The following is a 24,971-nucleotide window of genomic DNA, read 5'->3' as shown; positions in this document are numbered from 1 at the left end:
ATTGGGCAAGGGTCACATCTTTGCACTTGCCAGCATTAGGATATTGTTAGAAAGTAAAAGCTTATGGTAATAAAAGTCTTTAACAATTAAGAGGTTCAGAATATCATGCTGCCCATTTATTGGATAACAATAATATGACAGCACTAAGATGGACAACAGGTTCCAACTGCAGTATGTAATTATATCTTAGCTACCTAGGTATATAAAACCAACTTTCAATTGCATCCAAAATGTTTCCTTAAGTGAATTTATTTAAAAAAATTAAAAACCTATGATTCTTCAGTTGTCAACTGTAAGCAATACTTAACCAGTATTCAGGTCACTGGGTAAGGCTAGGGAGTTGCAAGAAAGCACGGCCCCCTATGCTGAAGTTACCATATGTTGCAGTGCATTTTATCACTAATGTGTCACTGAAAAAAAAACATCTGTAGACTGTAGCTTCCATGCATGACTCTCGCTTGTGTGGCTGTAGCCATAGGAAGACACAGAGAAATGCCAAGTTATTTCACTCTACTGGAGCTGTAAAAAAATGTAGCTTCTACTAGTAGCTCAGTGTGTTTCCACCCTAAGGACCCTCCGCGATCAGGGGGCCGTGTATGCCATCCCACCGGCGATTTACATTACATATCGGGGAGATTAGTCACCCGCAACAACGAAGATGGGTGACTATCTCCTCGTGTGCCACAGCCCTAAGAGGGTCTGATTAAAACAGCCTTCACCAGCACAGAATCATATGTTGGCAACAACTGGAAAGTTTGTTTAATACCTTGTGCAGTCCCGTTTAATAGACAAATATTCAGTATATTCAGGCTAATGCCCCACAGAGAGATTAGTCGCCCGTGATAAATCTCTGCTATCGCAGGCAACTAATCTTCCCGAAATTGTCAGTGAAAGGGCATATGTGTCGCTCCTTTTTTTCCAGAGTCACTCAATGTTTCCTTCTGCAGGCAAATTTGCTCAACTTTGGAAAAGAAAGTGATGCGTATGCATTTCCACTGGCGATTTTTGGAGAGATTAGTTGGCTGCAGTGGCGCATTAAGGTGGCCATACACGTGGCGATCCGACGATGTTTCGTGCGACCATCGGTCGCACGAAACATCGTAAGATCCGCCACACACCATTCAGGACTGAATCGGCAGGTAAGGAGGTAGAAACAATAGGATTTCTACCTCCTTCTGCCGATTCAGCTCTGAAGGGAGAATTTTGGTCAGGCGCCTTCTATGGCGCCCGATCAAAATTTTCAAACTTGTCCGATCGGCGAGTCGTCCGATATCGGCAGCTTCCTGCGATATCGGTCGACTCGCCGACATGCCATACACGCACCGATTATCGTACGAAACGAGGTTTCGTACGATAATATCGGTGCGTGTATGGCCACCTTTAGCCTAACAATCCTTCTATGAAGCAAAATATTTGAGATCTACTATCTTTTTTGTGGTTTGGTGGGGGAGGTTTTTCAACTTTCTTCAAGCCCTGAGGCTTGATAAACAGCCAAAAAGCACTTTGACCCTTCTACTCTGCAAATTTAAAAACTCTTAAAAGTTTGTTCTGCTTGCCTTCAGTCATTGTTACTCCTTTAGGGCTAAGTGCATTGCCATTCAATAAGACTATTGTTTTTAGTGTATGCTTGATGTTACATATAACAGAGATAAAAACTGTTACACCAACGTGATCAGGCAGCATATGAATACTTTCCTTTTAGAATAGATCTCTTTTCATCTCAGTCAGTTGCCCAGACACAATCATTTGTTAGATATGAAGAATCCATGTTTGCCATTGTTAGAAGACATATATATCTTGGAAGACCCATATAATCATTTAGTCTGCACTTAAAAAATATCTGAAGTTTTTCTTGTGTGGCTTTGCACTTCATACACCGAACACAATAGGAACTTTATTTTGACAACAGTTAATGGCTGAACACAACAAACTGATAACAAACACATTGCAATAAAGACAGGACTGCTATTTAAACAAAGTGGTTTTTAAATATATAAGTGTATAAATAATAGTATGTCAAATTTAATATTTGTAATGTTTACTGTTATCCGTCTTTACACCATGTAGATTGTGTAAAGCTGATGCCCACAAGAACAATGTTTGCTGTCTGAAAGCTCACCTTGTTTCAAGATTCATGATCCAGATTTCCTCATCACCTTTTCCTATTAATTTAATATCAAAGATTCAGCCCCCCTGGATTTTTGGAGAGTCAACCATATTTATACCCTGTTCAAAAGTGGAGCAAGATGTGTGGTCAAGGCATAATAGAGACCAGGGCAAGGTTGAGTATACTTTGGGTGTAAATTTAGCCAGACCTAAAATTAATAAAATATGGTTCTTTGGAGGCTGCCATGTCTCGGCGAAGTCGCCACAAGTTTCCTCTCAAGGCAACTTCGCCAACTTCAGCAAATCGCGGAGCCGTGTATGCCATCCCACCGGCGATTTACATTCTAGCCCGTAGGATGGCATTGCGGGGAGATTAGTCGCCCGCGACAACGAAGATTTGTTGCGTGGTGACTAATCTCCCCGTGTGTCACTGCCCTAAATGGGCAGATTGCCCTGGTCTTGTAACCCATAGCAATCAATCAGATGTTTATTTACAAACAGGGCAGTAGCAGTAGTTAGTAGTAGACTTTGCACTTTTTATTACATTACCCCATTCAAGTGACATAACCCAAGTTGCAAAGACACTGTATCAATCCAGTAAATACTAATTTTCTGAGACAGTAACCAAACTCAAGGATACTTGTGTTTATTTCATTTGTCAGTCCCTATGAGATCAGTGCCTAATGTGATCATTTTAAAGTCAACTTTTTGTAAATTTTGTTCTTTTAGTAGAACAATTCTAATTTTCATTCTTGTGTCTAATGCTAATTATGGGTTGGTTGATATTGACAACTATAGTGGTACATTTTAGTTAGCTAGGATCCAATCAACTAAACCAAATCAGGCACCCATCAGAACAAATTTTCCAGTGGTATCTGAAGTCCCCAAACATAGGGGACTATATGTTAATGACTTGGTCAAGTGTCCAATTGTGGGTCAATATAGTTCTTGGTATGGCCAGCTCAAATAAGTGCATTTGTGCCTGAAAAATCCTCTCTGTCTGCAGCACTGCATATACTTATTAATGCTACACAAAGATAAGAAATTGTCTTGCTTTATAACAGAGATTTTTTTCATTACAAATGTTTTTAAATTCACAAATGCCTCCTGTAGCTGTGAACTGTAATGTATCAAGAAAGTACTTTTTACTTCAAATATTTAGGTGCAATATCCAGGTCACACAAAAGTAGCTTCCTCTTAGTGTAGTTTCCTTTGATTCTTCAAAATATTGCAGCTGCATTCGTAGTCACTGTAAAAACGGATTTCTGTCAACTGATCATGTGTAAAAAAAAAAAAAAGCCTGTGATTTGAGTAAGGGCTTCTATACTGTATATGTGAATTTATTACATATATACAGTATGAGACACGTTTGAGATCACTAAAGCACATGAGATTCAATTGAATCTATATTATTCTATCTGGTTGTACCTAGAAGTATTAAGATATACATCAGAGGCAACATAATATATTTTTATGTGCTTCATCCACATTCAGAATATTTTACAATACAAAAATCCATGCTGAACTCACTTGTATTAATAACAAAAATGCAGATAAACGCAATATGTGTGGTTATGGGTTCAGAATTCATTTCAATAAATGCACGTTTAATTGTGTGTGTAAGAGACCTGAAATGAATTTTAAAAAATGATTTCTATATATAACAGAATGGAGAAGCCTACATTAGGAAAGCAGTCTTTCAGTCAAATTATATATGCTATTTTAATAATGAAATTTACATTTTTTTTACAGTTGCCTTTTATCCTTACCACTTTCTCTTATGAATTCTCGTTTGTATGCATGAACTGCACTCTATACTTTAGAGTTTTGGTTTTTGTAACTCAAATCCTACCACTATCTTTCCATCCACCTTGGTTCCCAACTAATATTTATCTTTTTGTACAGAAGTAAATGCAGTTAAAGCCTTTGACAGACATTTATCTTCACCCCCCCCCCCCCTTCCTTTTCCTTCCACATAGGTTACAGGAAGGTAAGGAGGACACCCCAGCAGAACTCCATGGACAGTGAGTATCAGGTTTCACCAACGGTTTATGCTCCTTTTTTTAATGATTTTGCCTTTGTTCTTTGAAGCATGCCTGCATTTTTGCCATGTCTACCCCCTTCTGCTTTTCTGTGTAAGCTGGGGAAGTGATAAGCTAACAAGCTAATAGAACTGCAGGCAACACAAAAGAAAGTGCCTGTTATAGTAAACTTTAACCTCACAGACACAGAAGTAAAAAACAGCAGCAGACACCTGCAAAGCCCAACCACATGCATCATTCAACATCACAAAACTATGTAGTCTAAAAAAAAAACAAAAAAACTTTTTTTTTAATATAAATCATCTTTAACCCTTCTCTTTGATCTTGCCATACCCAATGTTGACAGTAAACACTTGGCATTGATTAAAAATAGCATCAATGCTATGCTGGCACTGATATGCTGGCATTGTAGCAGGCGGCAACAAAATAATTAAATGGACTTGATGAATAGTAGCCTCTGAAAACCTTCAGCTGACTAAAACAAGGGTACTCGTAGTAGTAGTTGTTTGGTAATCAAAGTGTGCTGCCATTTTTCTTGCTAATTTAGCCACTGGAGGCCATGCTTAGGCTGCTTCTGCATGAGAAACAACCTCTAAATCAACCATGAAATGGAACAGTCCCAATGGACACATTTTAGTGTGCAAATAGATGGTGGTCAGTGTTCAATTGTTCACCCTTATAGTCATTCTTATCCAGCGAATAAAACTTGCATGAATTAAATGCTGAGACATCAAAGAACTGTACAAACTGTTCCTTAATGCTATCTGCCTGGAAGAACATGTTGTGATATAACAGTTTTTTAATATAAAAAGCCACATTGAGTTTTTACCCTAATGAGTATAGTTAAAAACAAAGCATATGTAAATGTGGTACAGCACTGCTTGCTGCTAATGATTTTTATGGATACATTACCCCCATTATCACTTCTTGCTTTCCTTTTTTTGGTTAATTTGTTTGAAGCCTAGTGATGACTCGATTGTAACAGAATCCTCTTGTTTACATAGAGTTAAAGTGGCCATACACGGGCAGATTTCAGCTGCTGATTCGGCAGCTTATCTGCCCACATATGGGCATCCCCAATGGGCCTACCCAACATCTGGCCTAAAATTGGACAGATATTGATCGAGCAGGTCTGATTTTCCATCAGATCAGGGGCTGCATTGGCTTGCTGATTGGCTGCCATTGTAATTCGATCATTTGGCCAAATACCATCCACCTTTAGGTGGGCATATTGGGAGAAGGTCCGCTTGCCTGGCGACCTTGCCAAATGAGCGAATCTTCCAGTGTATGGCCACCTTTAGTCAAGTTGGAATATGTTTTTATGCTAAATAAAATAAATAGACTAGCACTGTGCATTGTATCTAGTCTTGACATTCCTGTTTAGTGTTTGATTATATAGGTCTGTATTATGAGTTTTCTCTCAGCATTCCACTTCCAAGGATGGAGACATCAGTATTTTGGTACCATCATTTATTTTTGTAACTTTATTGGCTAGAAAACATGTACACAGACCACCACCAAAAAACTGAAAACAAACCCTCTTCCTGGGTTGAGCTTAGTGTGGGAGTGCCTCAAGGTTCTGTACTTGGTCATTTGCTGTTCTCCCAGTACACTCTCTCTTAAATATCACGTATATGCAAATGACACCCCTTCACTAACCACTGATTTTCAAATGCTATAACTGCCTCCTAGCTATCGCCTCCTGGATAAACCAACACCACTTCAAACTTAACCTAGCTAAAACAGAGCTCATGATCTTCCCGACCAATCCTTTCACCATTACTATTGATGGCATAACCACTAACCTTGTTAAATTAGCACGCCGCCTGGGGGTTATCTTTGACTAGTCTCTCTCCTTCTCTAACCATATTAATAATACTGCCAAAACTTGCCACTTTTTTTGCCGCAATATTGCCAAGATACGCCCCTTTCTTTCACAAGCTACTGCTAAAACAGTAATCAGTGCCCTTATCCTTTCAGCCCCAAGTAATCTCTCTAGTATGGTTGCCTGTTAAGCAAAGGATAGCATAAAAATCCTTCTGCTGATATTCAGCCCTTCACTCCACTGCTCCTCACTACATTTCTTTACTGGGGGGTGTTTGCACATTCAGGGAGGAGGGGGGTGGGCGATCAACAGGGGCGGCCTTGGGGCACCCGGAACACAAATCTGGCACTGGGCATAGAGGTGGGGCAGACAGTTACTTTCACTTAAAGATCTTCTTAGATGTTGCTGCACTCCTCACATTCCCCCTCCCTCCTCACCATCTAGTTTTGTAACCAGTGCATGGACATGGGTACCAGGCCCCCCATACTGGCACAGAAATAAGATTTTGTCAGAATGCAAAGTTTGCCTTAATAACAGTGTCCACAAAATGGTGCCTGTCTGCTTGCTGCAATTGTGAATTCCAAGGCTTAAGAATATAAGATTAATATCATTTCTGTAGTGTAAGGGAAGTTTATTTTACTTGACAAATACAACAGAAAACAATTTGGAATTATTTCTTAGGGTGACAGGTCCTCTTTAAAGGCAAATGCCCATACCTTGTGCAATCTTACCTTCCAATTTATGCCTGTATATTACCTGGCCACTTACATTTTAGGGCCGTGACAGACGAGATTAGTCGCCCACGACGAGGGAGATTGCCTTGAAAGGAAACTTTGGTGATTTTGGCGCTGTGTATGCCATCCCACTGGTGATTTACATTCTAGTTTGTGGGATGGCATATCGGGGAGATAATCGGCAACTAAAATTGTACAGCGCTGCTTATCCTTGTAGCTCCTTATAAATAGTTATACATACATTATTATTATATAGATTGCTCTACGGGGCAGGGACCTCCTTCCTCTTGTGTCTTTGACTCTTAACTTATTGCAACTGTATTTATCTTGTATCTATCTGTATTTATTGTTATACTTTGTATTTATCTATTATCTTAATAATTCCGTTTGTATTAATGTATTCTACTGTACAGCGCTGCGTACATAAGTAGCGCTTTATAAATAAAGATATACATACATACATTATTGTTAATTTATTGTTCTGCTGTGCAATGCTGAGTACATAATTAGTGAAAAAGTTGAAAATGTTGGTTGTGTCGCCTATCAAAAGAAAAAACTGACCGATATCTGCCTGTGTTTTGGGGTCCATATAAATCTTTCTTACCTGCCCACAATTGATAATTGTGCATACACGATAAAAACCTTCTTCTAGCCAGCTGCAAAGAACAGCTGATACATTTCAGTAGATTGTAGCTTGAAAATGCTCTTTCCTCTACAAAGGACAAGGAAACTAAAAATTTTGGTGCCAGTACCTCAGGCCACTACATATATAGAAAAGAGAAGCATTGAGTCAAAGTCAAAGGTTTGTATTCACTAGGGGGTGCCTAACAAATTGGAACCTGTCAGTCAGTTTTTACTTTCCTTGTCCTTAAAACCATATTGGAGGGCTAGGGTTGATTTCAGGCAACTGGGCACCCATCTGAAAAAAATCTATTTCATGTACCTTAGGCATTACTATTTTGTGATATAAACCTGTGTTTAAGATAACCTGTGTTTTTGTGCATCATGATAAAGAGCAGTAGATTGAAGGCATTTCCCCTAGAACATCCACAAGTATGACATGCCCTCACAAGTGTTTCCTGAAATCCATATGCAGATGTGCCATAATTGCATCTATTCCAGTTGTCCTCAATGAGAAACAGCTGGGGGCAATAAAAGCATGTATTGTCCATTTGACATTACATACAAAAAAGTCACAGCTGCAAAATGCTGACTGGAGTGGATATTTGTCTAAGAGTTTGCTATTTGTGTTGTCAGATTAAAATGCTCAAAGTGTAGTACCCACTGTATTATGGTCTATTTAAGTATAAAATTGATCAAGCATTATACCACTATATATTATTCAATGTTATAGTTAAAAGGATCAGAGGAATCTATTCTGCTTATTATGTGATGGAGTAAATTGTAAGTACATGCCACTTTAATAACACTATTAACACTGTTGGAAACTGTATATTTTATTTTATTAACTACTTAAAATAAAGCTCTCCAGCACTGGGGCCTTGGGTTCAGTTCTCACCTAGATACCATATGAATATGTCCATGGCTGAGCAAGTTTCCTCTTGTTACTTACACTGCAAACACAGTTACTTGGCTCCTGATGAAACCTACTCTAGTGTGTATATATTCATGGTAGGGAGCTTATATTGTATATTACATTGTCTCTTTATAGTAAGCTAAGTAACATGTTGACACAATATAAATGGAAAGGTAATAATAAAATGTGAACTCCCTAATCTATAATTGAAAGAAGGAAAGGTAAAATCACATTGGGGGTGCCAAAATGTTAATCGTAGCTACCCCAGGCTTGTGAGGTTTTCTCCTAACAGGGGCACCAGCCTGGGGTAAAAGATAAGTGATAACAATCACTCGGGGGTGCCTAACATTTTGGCACCTCCCAGTGGTTGGAGCTTTCCGTCTCCTTTAACATGTGGCCAACAGAGCATGACATTACTAGCCACAGCAGGTTTATTTCTTAAAACTACTGCTCTACAAGACAGGAGCAATAAAAGTACACAATTTTTTCCTTGTTTATGTTAATTGATTATTTGTGAAAACTGAATAATTTGCTGATTTGAGAATGTAATATGCATGCCAGCATTGAGCTTTGTGCCTACTACAGGTATCCCCAACCTTTTATACCCGTGAGCCACATTCAAATAGAAAAAGCAACACAAGCATGAAAAAAAGTTCCTGGAGGTGCCGATGAGAGCTATAATTGGCTATTTGCCCCCTATTTGGCCTATATAGCCCCTATGTTGACTGGGAGACTACAAAAAGCTCTGCTTGGCAATTACACTGGGCTTTTTTGCAACCAAATCTTGCCACCCTAACAAAAATTCAAAAATAAGCACCTGCTTTGAGGCCCCTGGGACAGGGGCTGGTGCTCCAAAGGGTTGGAGAGCAACATGTTGCTCATGAGCCACTGGTTGGGAATCACTGGCCTACTAGATGGCTTACACTCTAATCTTTACGTAACTGTTTCCCTAAGATATTGTTTTAAAGGGAAAAAAACACAGTTTTTGACACAAGCTTATTTAGTTAGGCTAACACAAAAAGAGATGCATAAACAGTGAACTTCCAAAAATATATACTTTTTTATAGAGACATGATACCTCTGAATGAGGAGAAGAAACTATGATAATCTGCTTCTAACTCACAGGGACCATTTACTTGGCAGAGTCAATTAACCCCTCACTTACTGTAGTCCATATTGAAGCGACCCCCCTCCTTTTCAGAGAATCTGCACACAATGGAAAGCAGAGGAATTTGTCTTGGTCTGTTCCCTAGACATTAAATTAGATTCTTAAAGGGATACTGTTGTGATTTTTATGGTATGCTTTTTTATTTCTAAATTACACTGTTTACATAGCAAATAATTCACTCTACCATTTAAAATTGTATACCTGAATCAGCAAATATATTTTTTTAAGCTGTAATATTGGTGTGTAGGCAGTCATCTCAGTGCATTGTGCCTGAGTCTACGCTTTCAGAAGGCGCCAGCGCTACACATTAGAACTGCTTTCAGATAACCTATTAATTCTCCTACTTCCATGTAACTGGAGGAGTCCCAATCCTGACTTGGATTCTTACTATGGAGTGCTATTCTGATATCTACTGGGAGTTGCGATCTTGCTGCCTTCCCATTGTTCTGCTGATCAGCTGCTGGGGGTGGGAAGGGGGGGTGAGATCACTCCAACTTGCAGCGCAGCAGTAGTGTGGCTGAAGTTTATCAGAGCACAGGTCACATGGCTGCGGCACCCTGAGAAATGAAGAATATGGCTAGCCCCATGTAAAATTTAAAAATTAAATACAAAATTCTGAGTTTTTGAAAAACATATTCAGGATTCTGCTGGAGAACATAGTAACATAGTAAGTTAGGTTGAAAAAAGACGTACGTCCAACCATAATGCCTATATATATATATATATAAACTGCCTAACTGCGAGTTGATCCAGAGAAGCTCTATTAACTTATGTGTTTTAAAAAAAAACATGAAGTACAACAGTATTCCTTTAACTCTGATGTGGTAGTACCTAATTGCTAACCATAAATTAAATCTCAGACCATTAATGCAACCTCCCTATATTTCTGTCTTCCTGTCTTGCTCACACAAACATTTTTACAAAGTGTTAAAAGAAACCGTACATGTGTGATTTAAAAGAAATATTGCTGGTAGAGGAAAAAACTATGAAGAAAAATATTTCCGGCAAAGGGAAATTGTCTAGGAATTGTTCTTTCCAATTTCTAGATCCAAGGGCAAATATAGAGAGGAGGATGTGGGTTGACAAAATCTTACCTTGAACTCTTGCTTTGACTACTAGACCATGGATAAAACTTTAGCAGCCCAGGACAAATTAATTATTTACAGTTTTAATATCTGTTTGCAGGAAATGGAAAAGGTGGACATAGCACTATGTACATAGTACCAGTGTAATAGTTTGGAAGAAGCAAAATAAATGTCCTCTATTCATCTGACAAAAAAAGAACACATACATACAGATTATGTGATCCAATTTTGTTGATGTGTCCACTTTTGGTTGCTTTTATGAGATACTAACATCTGATTAGCACTGCCTTTCTACTTCTCTTTTATTATACAAGTAGCTCTGCCATACTCTGTAACATAATATAAACTTGGAAGCCATACTTGTCAGACCTCAACAACCACATACTAAAGCAAAAAAAAAAAAAAAATGACAAACACTAAAATATAAAAATACTAGAAATTGGTGACATGAATGTCATGAAAAGTCAGTTTTAAAAGACTCAAAAAATGAGCTCCTGAAAACTATATACTATGAAAAACTTGACAAGACATGTTATTCACTGGTGCCTTCCAATGAATATAAATGTATAAAAGTAATGACAATATAATGTACTGTTGCCCTGCATTGCTACAATTGGTGTGTTTGCCTCAGAAAGACTACTATAGTTTATATAAGTTAGCTGCTGTGTAGCCCCGGGGGCAGCCATTCAAAGGAGAAAAGGCACAGGTTGCTTAGCAGATAACAGATAAACCCCCATTATATGGGGCTTATCTACTAGTTATCTGCTATGTGACCTGTGCCTTTTCTCCAGCATGAATGGCTGCCCCCATGGCTACACAGCAGCTTATTTATATAGTAGCTTTTCTGTAGCAAAAACACCAGTTTTATGCAGAGCAACAGCACATTATATTTTAATTACTTTAAAACACTTAAATTTTTTGATGTTACTGTTCCTTTAATGCTCATGTGCTCATTCTAGGACACTGCAGAGGATTGGGAAATATAGCAGTACATGCTCAAAGGAACAACACCACAGGCTAGGCCGATACACTTTTTGGCAAACAGTAGTGCCAACTACATTCACCATCCATCATCATTTATAGTTTAACTAAATGAGAAGTAGCCCACAGCATAATGCTACTACCTCCAAACTCAACTGTATGCATGGGTTACTTATATCAGGAGTTCTGTCTTAACACTGTTGACACAGTTGGTTATGTTCTGTCCAACAGAAACCAAATCATCACACAAAAACCCTCCACATGTCATACCGATGTATTGGGGCCTTCCATCCCCATTCGTAGGGGCACATTTACTAATCCACGAACGTCCGAAAGCGTTTTTTTCGTAATGAACGGTACTTTGCGACTTTTTCGACCTCTCAATACGAAAGTTGTGACAATTCGCGAAAGTCGTAATGGCTATGAAAAAGTCGCGACAATTCACGAAAGTCATAATGGCAATGAAAAAGTCGCAACAATTCACGAAAGTCATAATGGCAATGAAAAAGTCGCGACAATTCACGAAATTTGTAATGGCTATGGAAAAGTTGCGACAATTCGCGCAAGTCGTAACGGTTATGAAAAAGTCGCGACAATTTACTGAAAAGTCGCAAAAAATATGAAAAAGTCGCAAAATGTTCGTTTTCCACACTGACAACCACACTCAACTAAAAATATAAAATTGGTAGATAAAGCAATGCCACTTGCAGCAACCACATATCATTCCAAATTCCTTTATGATTATAGTGATGATGTTAAGCCCATTGGTCTACAGTGAAGTTACAATATTTAGTCCTTTAGTCACGATCAGTTCATAGGCAGGCTCCCAAGTCTTGTAAGACTACACTAGCAAACATATTATGTCATCAGGGCATGTGTTAAACTATACAAATTGCAAGAGATGTGGCACATCACCCAGCAATAAGCTGTGACACTACAGCAACCCGAGTCCCTAAAACATTACAATACAATGTAACTATATACATCTGGAAATGTATTACAACTACTAAGGTGGTACTGAACTCTTAACATGTAACATAATTTTGTTAAAAAAAAAAAGCTGTTTTTTTTCAATGCAGGATTCTGCTGAAGAGGCTCTATTAACTAATGTGTTTTGAAAAAAAAAAAAACATGTTTTCCCATGACAGTTTTCCTTTAATGTTTGCTTCCAGCCAAGGCACTATATACAATGATGCAATCATCACAATGATCTTTGTATATTTTCCCCAAGCTTGAGTGGGTTTTCTCAGGGCACCCCAGTTTTCTTCCACAAACATACAGGTTAATTGTCTTTTGTAACTTTCACTGGGAAAGAGGATTAGGAAGTATAATCTCCATAAGGCATGGAGAATTATGATGGCGCTATTTAAAAAAAAAATAAAAAATGCTCATATACTTGATTTAATATGGTCCTACAGAGTGAAGACATCTCAAGAGTAAAGGAAAATAACTGTATTCGGACTCTCAGACAGTTTTGTCACGTTATAACAAATCCTGCACTGAAATGTTATTCTCTGTGAACAGTAAATGTTACAGAAACCCTGCACAAAATGTATAAGATGGCTGTCTTTGGTGTGGAGGTGCAGGGTAGGGAGGGTATTTACCCTGGGTTCCAATTGGAGATGTGCCTAAGTGGGTAAAAAATGTAGCACACGTTAATAAAATATAGTATAATACCTGCTGTGTGTTTTAAAGGGGCTGTCCACCCACTGGGTAATAAAAGAAAATTTAAAGCCAATGTCCAGTATATGTAAAAATAAATTTAATGATTTTTGTTATTTGTAAATAGAATTGCTACGAAGAGCAGTTTGCCAGCCTATATAAGAAATGCATCAACTCTCCTACAGCTCAGACTCCACTTCCCACTATGCCTTGCACGCTTCTCTTGTGCTCCTTCTACAAAGGCATTCCCGCAGTGCATTGTGGGATCAGGAGTCCCGGCTGGAAAGGAGCTACCCCCTGATATAATGTTGCAATAGTAGCTTAAGTCAGGGAAGGAGGGAATTTTAAAAGACAAACTTCTTTCCATCACAAACACACAGGAGTTATTCAAGGTAACAAAGTAGCATTCTACACAAAAGCAACCGTAAATCTGGTTATATTTACACATATTAGAAAATAAATACACTTCAGAAACTGAGCAGGTCCGTGTGCTACAGCGCCGTACTGTGAGAAACAAGCCCATATGCTGTAGCACGGCTCTTCCTACTGGCGCCATTACTTTACTGTCTAGCTGTTCCCTGCACTACAAACGCAGCAGTTCCGATGGGAAACCGCTAAAGCAGCTTAGAGTAGAGGAAATAACAGAGGATGTGTTTGCCCTCCCAAACATGGGGTGTTAGAGCACAGTGCCGCCAGCTAAACGCTCACGCACATCAATAACACTTGTTGTGGGAGACTCCTTATAAAGAGCTTGACGTCATCATTTAAAATATCAATAAAGCGGATATTTTGCTACGGTCCCTAAGGTCTCCCAACGGTTGCATTAAAGACTCTCCTCCGCCCGTTAGAAGGGTTGTCTCTTTACACACCACCCCTAATGCTCGCAAAACTCCTCTTTTCTATTGTTCCCAATCGCGCGCGCGATGCGGACCTGGAGAGGCGCGCTCCCGCGGCTACCGTCTCCCGCCCCCCCCCCTCCTTTTTGCGCGTACACATTTGGCTGGAAGGGGGGTGCGCGCTACAGCGAGAGCCGAGGTGCAGGCCTTGTGTGTAGTACCTGCGGCCGACGCTAAGGGGGCGCTGTTCTGCGCTTTCTGCCCCCCTCACCAGCAGCAGCGGCAGGAGCAGCAGTGGCCGCCGCGGCCTGAGATCTTTTTGTCTGTGAGGCAAAGCGAGGAGCGCTGAATTCCGCGGGCGCCGCTGTGCTGGGCAGCCCGGTGCGCGAAGTACATGAAAGAGGAGCCCCAGAAGGGGAAGAGCCAAGGAGGCCGCAGCCGCCATCTCACATCAAGTCACGCACAGACCGGGGCCGCCGGTAGTCACACAAAGGGAAAGAGGGAGCCCGTAGCGGCCCGGCACAGAGATGTCCCGTATCAGGCAGAGAGCAGCCGGCCGCCCGTGCTGAGCAGTGAGAGCCAGACAGCCAAACGCTGCGGGCGCCTCTTCCACCCGGCACAGCCGCCGCTTGGGCCGACATTGTGTTCGGCGCCGTCACTACTTGTCGACGTTATTTGTTTTTCTTTCTTTCTTCCCGCGGCCTGAACTTTTCCCTCTCTTTCTTGTGCCGCCTGCCCCATCCCCCGACCCCCTGTGCGCTTTCCCTCCTCTGCGCTCCATGAGCGGCCCAGGCTCCCTGCTCTCCTGAGAGAGGGCTGAGGGGGAGGCCGCCACCCTGCCGTACGGACTGCTGCCTGCTCCTCTGGCCAAAACTAACCGGTTATCTGAGGACACGGCTCGGCCCTCCTCCTCCTCCGACGCCGGAAATAACAATGTCCAACTCTACGGGAAAACCGGAGCCCGATCACCGGAGGAAGGGGCAGGCTTTCCTGGATGAGCTGCGGCAGTTCCATGAGAGCAGAGGGTGAGCATGCAGCGGGACTGAGTATCTCCACCTGATGGAAAGAGGGGGGGCAGGGCATCATATGGTCATGCGGACCTGACCAGTGAACATTTTTGGGCACTGATCTTCAATCGGTTGCTGATGCTGGACTACAACTCCCAGCATCCGGGCTGCAGTTGGGATGCTGGGAAGTGTAACTAGCAACAGCTGGGGTGCCACAGGTTGATGATACTCTCATTAGCTTTAAATCCTTCACTGGCTATTTGATCTGACAGTAACATGCTGTACAGTTAAGTACAATTCATCTCCCCAGAGTTGTAGTGCAACAGTTGAAGGCCTCAGGTTGGGCATCCCATGTCAGGGCATAGATATTCAACCTCTTTCTGTGAGACAGAAAACTACTAGAGAATACTCTTACTAGTCCAGTAAACATCTGGAGCAATGGTGCTAACCTGCCTATCTAAGCAAATAAATGTTTCTATTGGGCAAGTTTCAAGGCAGGTGTCCCCAATCATTTTGGCCCTTAAGCCAAGTTGAAGGGCAAGAACTGTTGGGGAGCAGAACAAGCATGAAACATTGGCCAGGGGTATTCCAAATTAGGGCTGTAATTGGCTATTTGGTAGCCCCATGTGACTTCCCATCTGTGGGAAGCCCTGTTTGGCATTATTTTTGGACTTTATGCCTCCAAAACTTAATGAGATGATGTCCCTGCACTTGTAGTTTTGTAAGTCTATCATGGGCTGTGTAATACACAGAGAATGTCTGTTTACCGTGGTTTGTTTGCAGGGAAATCCCTGTCTGTAAGATGTGGTATTATTAACCTTATAATAGCACAAATTCATGTGAATGAGCACTCCTTCCTAAGACTGATCCAAATGCTGTACTTGAAACTGTAATTGGGAATCCTAATCAGAAAATGTCTTAATGTGTTTCTATAAAAATGTGTTCTATGAAGGGGGCTATAGGTATGCATACGTGTAAAAAATGAACCCCCTACTATAAAGTATAAGGATACTTAAGTCAAAGAGGAGTTCCATCACCAAATACAAAGGCTAAATGCTTTTAAACAGGTCATGGAATGCTGAGTTAATTTAATATGTTCCTCATTTTACAACAAGGGATATTATACACAAGTTTTAGTGAGTCATGTGACACATTACATATTTAAGTGCTAGTTATTACTGATGGCATCACTAAGCTGTGTTTATAAGGATGTATTTTACATGTAATACACATTTTTTCCCCAGATATGCATATCTATTGCCCCTTTCAAGATTATTTGTATAGTAAATACATTCATTAGACATTGTTTGTTTTGGAATTCTCTCCCCCTGTCTAAGGTTAATGTCCCACAGAGAGATTAGTTACCTGTGATAAATCTCTGCTTATTAACTTAAAGGGACAGTAACACCAAAAAATTAAAATGTATCAAAGTAATTAAACTATAATGTACTGCTGCCCTGCACAGGTAAAAGTTGCGCGTTTGCTTCAGAAAGATTACTGTTGTTTATATAAGTACCCAGCTTGTGTAGCCACGGGGGCAGCAATTCAAAAGGAGAAAATGCACAGGTTACATAGATGATAACTGATAAATTATGTAGAATACAATGGTGTTTTATCTGCTATCTTCTATGTAACCTGTGCCTTTTCTCATTTTGAATGGCTGCCCCCATGGCTACACAGCAGCTTATTTATATAAACTTATAGCAGTGTTCTTAAAGCAAACTTTAACAGTTCAGGGCAACAGTACATTATATTTTAATTACTTTAAACACTTTCATTTATTGGTGTTACTGTCTGTGTTTTAGACTTTGCCTGTTTTGTGCTGTATGATTGTCTATGGCTTAAATTGGATGTTATTACTTGTGGCATCATTGCCATGCATCCCTGTGGCTATCTCATCCAATTACAAGTCTTGGAACAGTTGCAGCATACTTCAACTTTGTCTAATCAGGCATATCACTTTTCATTGCATACAGTACATTTGGGGGGAATCTCTTTAAACAAAAATAGCCAGACCACAATTACAATGAAGAATATATTTTCTCTTTATCAGATTGATCAGTAAAAATATATCTATTATGCTTTATAATAGTAAAAAAAATAGGAAAATATTGTTTTTTGTAAAAGAAAAGGCAGAATGTAATTTCAACACATCCTATTTATTATTTTTTAGCAAAGATTATTTAGGTTTATACTGCCCCTTTAAAGAATTATTTCACCTTAACGTTTATTTTATTTATTTCTTAGACAATATTAAGATATTTACTCAAACTCATATGTATTTATATAGCCTGTTGATGAACGGTCAGATCCTGTATGAGGTTGGACTGTTAATAGTTAATTTTAAGTTTAACATTTCCTTTAAAGTGAATCTGTTGGGTCTCTCAATACTATGTGACGTGAATGATGTCAGACAATTCATTGCCTAGCCCTAGAGTGAGAAAGTCCATCATTTTTTTTTCCTATATTTGGCTAGTGGGATTTTCAGACTTTGCTTGTACCAAGTTTCGAACAAGAGGTATTCATAAGCTGGACCACAATATTTTTAGTTTTGTGTAAAATAGTATTTTCTTTTATTGTCACAGTCATGTTCTAGATCTTATAGGATACATATCATATAAAAATTAAGAATGTACCAGTGTATTATACTCCTCTAAATATACAAGGATTGTGTTTCAGACTGATTTATTGAGAAATTCCACCAAAACCTCACTAGTCCCGCCCATCTGTTCCACTTCCTGCTGGCTGAAATCTCTGGATGTGCAGGGGAGCCGGCGGCTCTCAGCACACTGCACTGTAGGATAGGAACCAATCAGCAGCTAGGCTGACCTGATAGGGAACTGGAGCCTGTCTTTGCTTGTGTGACTGCTGGGCTGTGATTGGCTATCCCCCTCCTGCTGTGCTTCTGGCAGGGACTGTTAGGACACACCCACCCTTTATTTGAAACAAGGACAGATACCTGTGAGGTTCTATAGGGAGCTCCAGTAAAAGGGCCATTTTTGCAGTATTCCATTTCAGTCCAAAGTGAAACCAGCACCATTTATTATTCGTAGTTGCCTACAAAATTAGTTCTTTTTCCCATTTATCCAATATGTTTCTTTAAATTACAATAATTGTTTTTTCCCACTGCTGGGGGAGAAACTGCCAATACCGCCCCTCTTGTTTTCTCTTTATTTAACTAGGAACCGCTGGAAAGCCCCAGTTAATGTGGTTCTAGGTTGGAAAAAAACACAAGCATTTTTTTGGCCTGATAACCACTACTACCGTATGGGAACCATTATCCAGAATGCTCGGGACCTGGGGTTTTCCTGGATAAGGGGTCTTTCCATAATTTGGATCTCCTTAAGTCTACTAAGAAAATAATTTAAACAGTATTTAAACCCAATAGTATTGTTTTGGCTCTCATAAGGATTAATTATAGCTTAGTTGGGATCAAGTATAAGGTACTGTTTTATTATTACTACAGAGAAAAAGGAAACCATTTTAAAAATGTGAATTATATGATTAAAATGGGGTCTATGTGAGATGGACTTTCCGTAATTCTATATTTTCTGGATAATGGGTTTCCGGATAAGAGGGCCGACACCTGTAATTATAATTTTGAATGATAGCTTTTTAAATCATAGGTGGCAGGGGTGGTATGGGACTGCACATGGGTAATTTCTCGGCAAGCCAAGGGAAACATGTAAGACAAGTTAAAACATAGATTAGTACTAAGAAAATATCTATTTGCTTGCTTTTATATAAGACAATAAAGGAATGCTATAAATACCATTGTGCAATATTTAGTAAATAAGAATGTTTTGATTTTTAAAAAGCTTTAAAAACTCATTATTTTTCCTGGTAAGTATTTGTTGTGCTATTTCTTTCATTCATAATAACAATAGAAATATGATTTAGAAATAAGATTATTTTATTAACCCTAGGTAATGGATTCTCTACTTTCCATAGTGGGAGGTTTACAGATTCCCTGGAAAGCAGAGGGTGGTGTTAAATGACACTGTAAGCCATAAGGATGTTGGAAAATTCCACAATTCTGTTGATTTGTGCATATCTATGTAAACAAAAAAAATATATAAATATTTAAATAAAGGAGGGGGGTGTATTTTTCTCTGAGACTATCATTTATGTGCCACTCCGTTGACATACAAAAGTCTCTTGTCTGTCTGTGGCCCTTATACTTTTTCTTATCGTCCTGGGCTGCACTCATCTTAGTTCATGTGGACAGGCATCTAGGACTGGAAGGAAGCAGATAGGCACATGAATAGCATGACATATTCCCATATGTAAGCAGAAATAGTGACTACAATTTTAAAATTAGGTAGGTATATTCTGTAGCACTGTTAAATAAGAATGAACAAAAGTTCAGGTGTAAATAAAACCACATTTTGATGAGCAGAGAAACCGCACCACTAGACTACAGCAATATATCAATTATGTCCTTATGTTGAATTTTGTAATTTTTCAAATTTGTGTATTATCTGCTTTTCCTCATACTCAATGCATGTGTCTCTGCAGGTCTGGCTTCAAGAAGATTCCAGCTGTTGGAGGCAGAGAACTGGACCTTCATGCTCTTTACACTAGAGTCACTACTTTGGGAGGGTTTGCCAAGGTGAGGAAAATGTTTGTGTGTGTGTTGGAGAGCATGAGTAAATAAATTGCCATGATCCATTGACTTCTTCAGTGCTTCTTTAAGTTGAGTACATTACATAGATCTGGGCTTATTGCATTTTTGGGCTACCAGTATGCTGAGGCAATGCAATTTATTTCTGTGACAGGAAAAAGTTTGTAAAAACAAAAAATAATTAAAATCCCACACAGCCACTGCAAATACATTCTATTTAACATTCAGATGTTGTAAATTACAAGTAATGTTTTCCCCAGTACTGTTCATTAAGTTTCACACCAGATCTAATTTCTCCTATGTGTACTTCTTCACTGTTGCCACATAATTCCATGTTTACTGGGAAGACTGACTTTAGATATTTGGGAATGCCAAAGCTTTGCAAATAAGAAAGGTTGCAAGTTAGTATTATGCAGTGTACAATGTATTTGCCAACTATCTATAGCAGTGCTGTCCAACTTCTGTGGTACCGAGGGCCAGAATTTTTCTGACCTACATGGTGGAGGGCTGATAATGCAAGCCAGTTTTGACCACTCCCCCCTTTTTTTAACCTGCACCCACTTAAAACCACACCCACATTAAACCACACCCATGTCATCACAACAGCTTTTAAGACCATACCCACATTATTGGTGGTAGCACAGCAAAAGCCCAAATGGTTGGTGTAGGAATATCCCCCTTCATTCATATGTGAATATATATATTATGTCATTAAGAGGCACCCCTAAATCGATATGCCTCCTCCTCCCCTGTGGATAGCACAGCAACCCCCAGCATATAATTACACACCTTAGGGACCATATAATGACTATTTCCAAATGCTAACAAACTCCCAGAACAAATCCCTTCCAGGTTCACTTCCTACAAGCAGCATAGGGCAGGCAGGGTATGGCGCACACACAGGCAGCATAGGGCAGGCAGGGTATGGCACACACAGGCAGCATAGGGCAGGCAGGGTATGGCACACACAGGCAGCATAGGACAGGCAGGGTATGGCACACACAGGCAGCATAGGACAGGCAGAGTATGGCACACACAGGCACATAGGACAGGCAGAGTATGGCACACACAGGCAGGGTAGGGCAGGCAGAGTATGGCACACACAGGCAGCATAGGGCAGGCAGAGTATGGCACACACAGGCATAATTGGGCAGGAAGAGTACTCCCTGTGTGTACAATACTCTGCCTGCACTACCTTTCCTATGTGTGCCATAATCTGCCTGCCTTATGCTGTCTGTGTATGGCACGCATAGGGCAGGCAGAGTATGGCAGACACGGGCAGCATACCGTAACACAATGCTGGCGCTGCTCCTACTGTGCATCTGTGGTGTGAACAATGTGGGTGCTTAGAATCTGAGCCTGAGGTGTGAACAATGCAGGGATTAAAAGGTGTGTATAGTACAGAGGATTACATGTTTAAACATTTCAATGCTGGTTTTACTTGGGAGAGTTGAACTTGATGGACTCTGGTCTTTCTTCAACCCTATTTTTACTATGTAATACAGGGGTTTACAGCCTGAATCTGAGGTGTGAACCATGCAGGGGGCCAGTTAACCTAAGTGCTGATACCATTTAAAGCTTACACAAAGGTAAGCAGTAACAGCAGCCAGACAGGTGGGGGGCCACGGGCCACCAGTTGGACAGCCCTGATCTATAATATAAGCATTGCTGTTTATAGACACTTGTGGCTAATGATTTTTAACCTGTGGGTCTGAGCCCAAACATTGTTCCTATGTTGTTTAGGGTGGGTCATTATGATATCTCTGAATACAGTAATTTTATGATAAAAAGTAATAATTATAATAAGTTATCAAGCTGTCTCCAAGCACATTTTTTGGTGAAAAAACTAATAACACAAATTAATTTCGGTCACCTGACTTTACTTTTCCTCCTTGTAAGTTTTTATATGTTATTGTCATGGAACAGAAAGACTTATCCTTGTTAATGTAAAACAGATCTCTGCAAAGTGATTTAAATTAAAATGGAACAACAAAAAACTGATTGCATAAGTATACACCACTTCAATTCAGAGTTAAGTAGATGCATCTTTTGCAACAATTAAACTTCAGTATTTCCCCTCTTTGCAAACTGCTCAAGCTTTATTAGGAGGCATGGGGGTTATGTGTAAACAATTTTTTTTTTTCCTCTCCAGTCCAGCCACAAATTATCTATTGCATAGAAATCTGGACTCTGCTCTGCTATTCCAGGCATTAAGATAATTGTTTTTAAGGGAAATGTTCAGCTTTACCATAACTTTTATTATGTTATAGAATATTTTATGCTTAGCAACTTTTTCATTGGTTGCATTTTGTATTTGTTACAGTTATTAAATTCGTCTTTTTCTTAATCTCTTTTCCACTTTTTCACCATGTAAAACAACTTTTGCTTTTTATTATTAATCTTTTATTGAGGCCCTCTCCTATTTGTAATTCAGCATCTGTCACTAAATGGAACCCTTGCAACCAGATAGCTGCTAAAAGTTGGAGATTAACAAAATATGAAAATAAGTTACAAATGGGTTTTAAAATAGCACTATCTACATCATAGAAAAAATATTTCAAACGTGAACTATCCTATAAGACATTCTCATGTAGGTTTGGCTTTATGCTTGAGGTAATTATTTTGCTAAAAGACAAATCTTCTGCCAAGGTTCTGGTTTCTTGCATTTCACATCTAGCTTTCATCTAAGATTTGACTGCATTCATTTTACCCCCATAAGCCTTTCAGGGCTTGCTGCAGAAAAGCACCTCCACAACATGATGCTGCCATCATCATGTTTTATGGTGGAGATGATGTGCATTGTTTGGCAACAATCTCAAATCACCAACCTTCTTCCAACTAACTTTAGAGTATTCCACATGCCTTCTGGCAAACTGTAGAAAATATGTCAGGTGGGTTTTTACTTACCAATGGTTTTCTTTTTGCCACTTTCTCATACAGCTGCAACTAGTGAACTGTTGTAGGCTTGTGAATCTCAGCCACTGAGCTTACCCGCTTGGTAGCCTCTTTCTCTTTTCTGTTCCTTGCACGGTCACACACTTTTGCTATACTCTTTCCATTGTTTTGTTTAAAGGAATACTATCATTGGAAAACATGTTTTTTTCTAAACATTTGGTTAATCAAGCTTTTCGAGCAGAATCCTGCATTATAATCCACTTTTTAAAAGCGCAAACAGAAGTTTTTTATATTTAATTTTGAAATTTCACATGTGGCTAGCTATATTCTTCATTTCCCAGAGTGCCACAGCCATGTGACTTGTGCTGTGATCTTTACTCACCTTTACTGCTGTTGGAGTGATAGTATCCCCCTTCCCTTTCCCCCTAAAAGCCAATTGGAAGAAAAATGTAAAGGTAGCAAGATACCCTGACACCTGTATTGCTAAAAGTTATTGATTTGTTACTATTGAGTGCAGCTTGGGACTCCTCCAGTTACATGGGGGTAGGAGAAACAATAGTTTATCTGAAAGCAGTTCTAATGGGCACAATGCACTGTGATGGCTGCCTACACACCAATATTACAACTAAAAAAAAAATTTTTTTTGGTTTGACTAAGATTTTAGATGGTAGAGTGAGTGATTTCCTATGTAAACATAATTTAGAATTAAAAAGTACACCATAAAAATCATGACAGGATCCATTTGTTTTCACATTTGATTACATTATCAAGGCTTAGCAGAAACAAGTTAGGGTTATCTTAAAATATGCAATAAAGAATTTGGAAGAGCATTGCTGCTATAATTTTAAAAATTTGGACAGATCCTCCAAGTTGGGATAAATTATCCTCTCTCCCTGCAGTCACTGGAACATTCAGATGAGATGTAGTCCCTAAACATACACTTAGAGACATTGGGGAGTATAATGATATATGTATGTTTCTTGTATGCTCCATCTTGGGTTATGGGATCTACTGATGTTCTTCCTTTCCAAAATGAATCTTCAGGTTTTCTCTAAAATGAGCATGTCTAAATCTCAATACCATTTACTTATATAGGTGTGCAAAAACTGTGTTGTATTTGTTTGAATGCTCACATATAACATTATATATATGATAAATTATACAATCTCCCTACCAGGGTTAGCCCCTGGGGAGGACCTACATACAATCTCGTGTGCATCGCCTGGTGCCTCTGCAATCTCACTAGCTCATACTCCATAAATTGCTTAAAGGAGACATATCATACAAAAATTAAGAATGTACCAGTGAATTATACTCCTCTAAATATAGAAGGATTGTGCTTGAAAAAAGTTGTGTTTCAGACTGATTTATTGAGAAATTCCACCAAAACCCCACTAGTCCCGCCCATATGTTCCACTTCCTGCTGGCTAATTTCTCCGGATGTGCAGGGGAGCCGGCGGCTTTCAGCACACTGCACTGTAGGATAGAAACCAATCAGTAGCTAGGCTGACCTGATAGGGAACTGAAGCCTGTTTTTGCTTGTGTGAGTGCAAGGCTGTGATTGGCTGTCCCCTTCCTACTGTGCAGAGATCATTAGGACATGCCTACCCTTCATTTGAAACATGGATAGAAAACTGATAGGATCTATAGGGAGCTCCAGTAAAGGGCCATTTTTACAGTTAGGATTAATTTTTTACCCAAAGTGAAACCAGCACCATATATTATTATTATAACTGCCTACAGGATTAGGGTTTTTTTCCATTTATCCAATATGTCTCCTTTAATCTGTAACAATGAAAATAATTGAGTTTTTAGAATTTTGTGTTGTTCTCTGTGTAAGCTTTTTGTGGTTACCACCTAGTTTTGTCAATGATGTCTGATTAAAATTAATACAGGGTCCAAATGCTTCTGGCTCTCTCACTGGTTGAAAATCTACTGTGAGTCTTTTGTGTTAAAAAAAACTGATTCCATGTTCTGTGACAATAAAACATAAAATCTGTAAAAGTATGTGAGATATCAAAACTGCCCTCTGCAAGGAAAAGGACAATTTTGCATAACAGTACTGCTCGGTTAGCATTATTTTGAGGAATATCTTATTTAATTTTTTAAAATATGCACTTAGGTGTTTTTCTATGACTAGCAATGATATAGTAAGGTATTTTTAGTCCTGCTGCTCTGGTTTATTGCATAAATGTATAAAATGTAACATTGCTTGTATCACTAGCTTTTTTTCTCGCTCTGATAGCAACTTAAATATGATGGTCTTGGATGTTCCCAGCCCCATATCCTGCAAGTCCCACGCTATAAAAGTTAATATGTTGCCTTGCCTTTGTCCTTTTTCTACATAAGTGAGAATTTATATTGTATTTACTAAAACTGTTAGATTTGTGTTAAAATGGATAATAGGCAATTGGTTGTATGAAAACGTTTTTTTTGTTTTTGTTTTTTTTTTCCTTTTCACCCATCAGT

The 24,971-nt window shown here is 39.3% G+C and overlaps 1 protein-coding gene across 2 annotated transcripts in view; it reads left to right on the top strand.

Annotated features, from left to right (window-relative positions):
* Positions 1-13,225: 13,225 nt before the first annotated feature.
* The window catches only part of arid2 (AT-rich interaction domain 2), a 52,865-nt gene continuing 41,119 nt past the window's right edge, over positions 13,226-24,971 (top strand). For both annotated transcript variants that reach the window (XM_002932805.5, XM_018092278.2), the window contains exons 1-2: positions 13,226-15,001; positions 19,502-19,595. In XM_002932805.5, coding sequence (XP_002932851.1) covers positions 14,910-15,001; positions 19,502-19,595 — 186 coding nt within the window. In that variant the 5' untranslated portion in view covers positions 13,226-14,909. The remainder of the gene's footprint in view (positions 15,002-19,501; positions 19,596-24,971) is intronic.

The sequence above is a fragment of the Xenopus tropicalis genome, chromosome 3 (assembly GCF_000004195.4).
Source record: "Xenopus tropicalis strain Nigerian chromosome 3, UCB_Xtro_10.0, whole genome shotgun sequence".
Taxonomy (NCBI): domain Eukaryota; kingdom Metazoa; phylum Chordata; class Amphibia; order Anura; family Pipidae; genus Xenopus; species Xenopus tropicalis.
The sequence above is the reverse complement of the archived record's forward strand: the minus strand, read 5'-3'. Positions and strand labels throughout refer to the sequence as shown.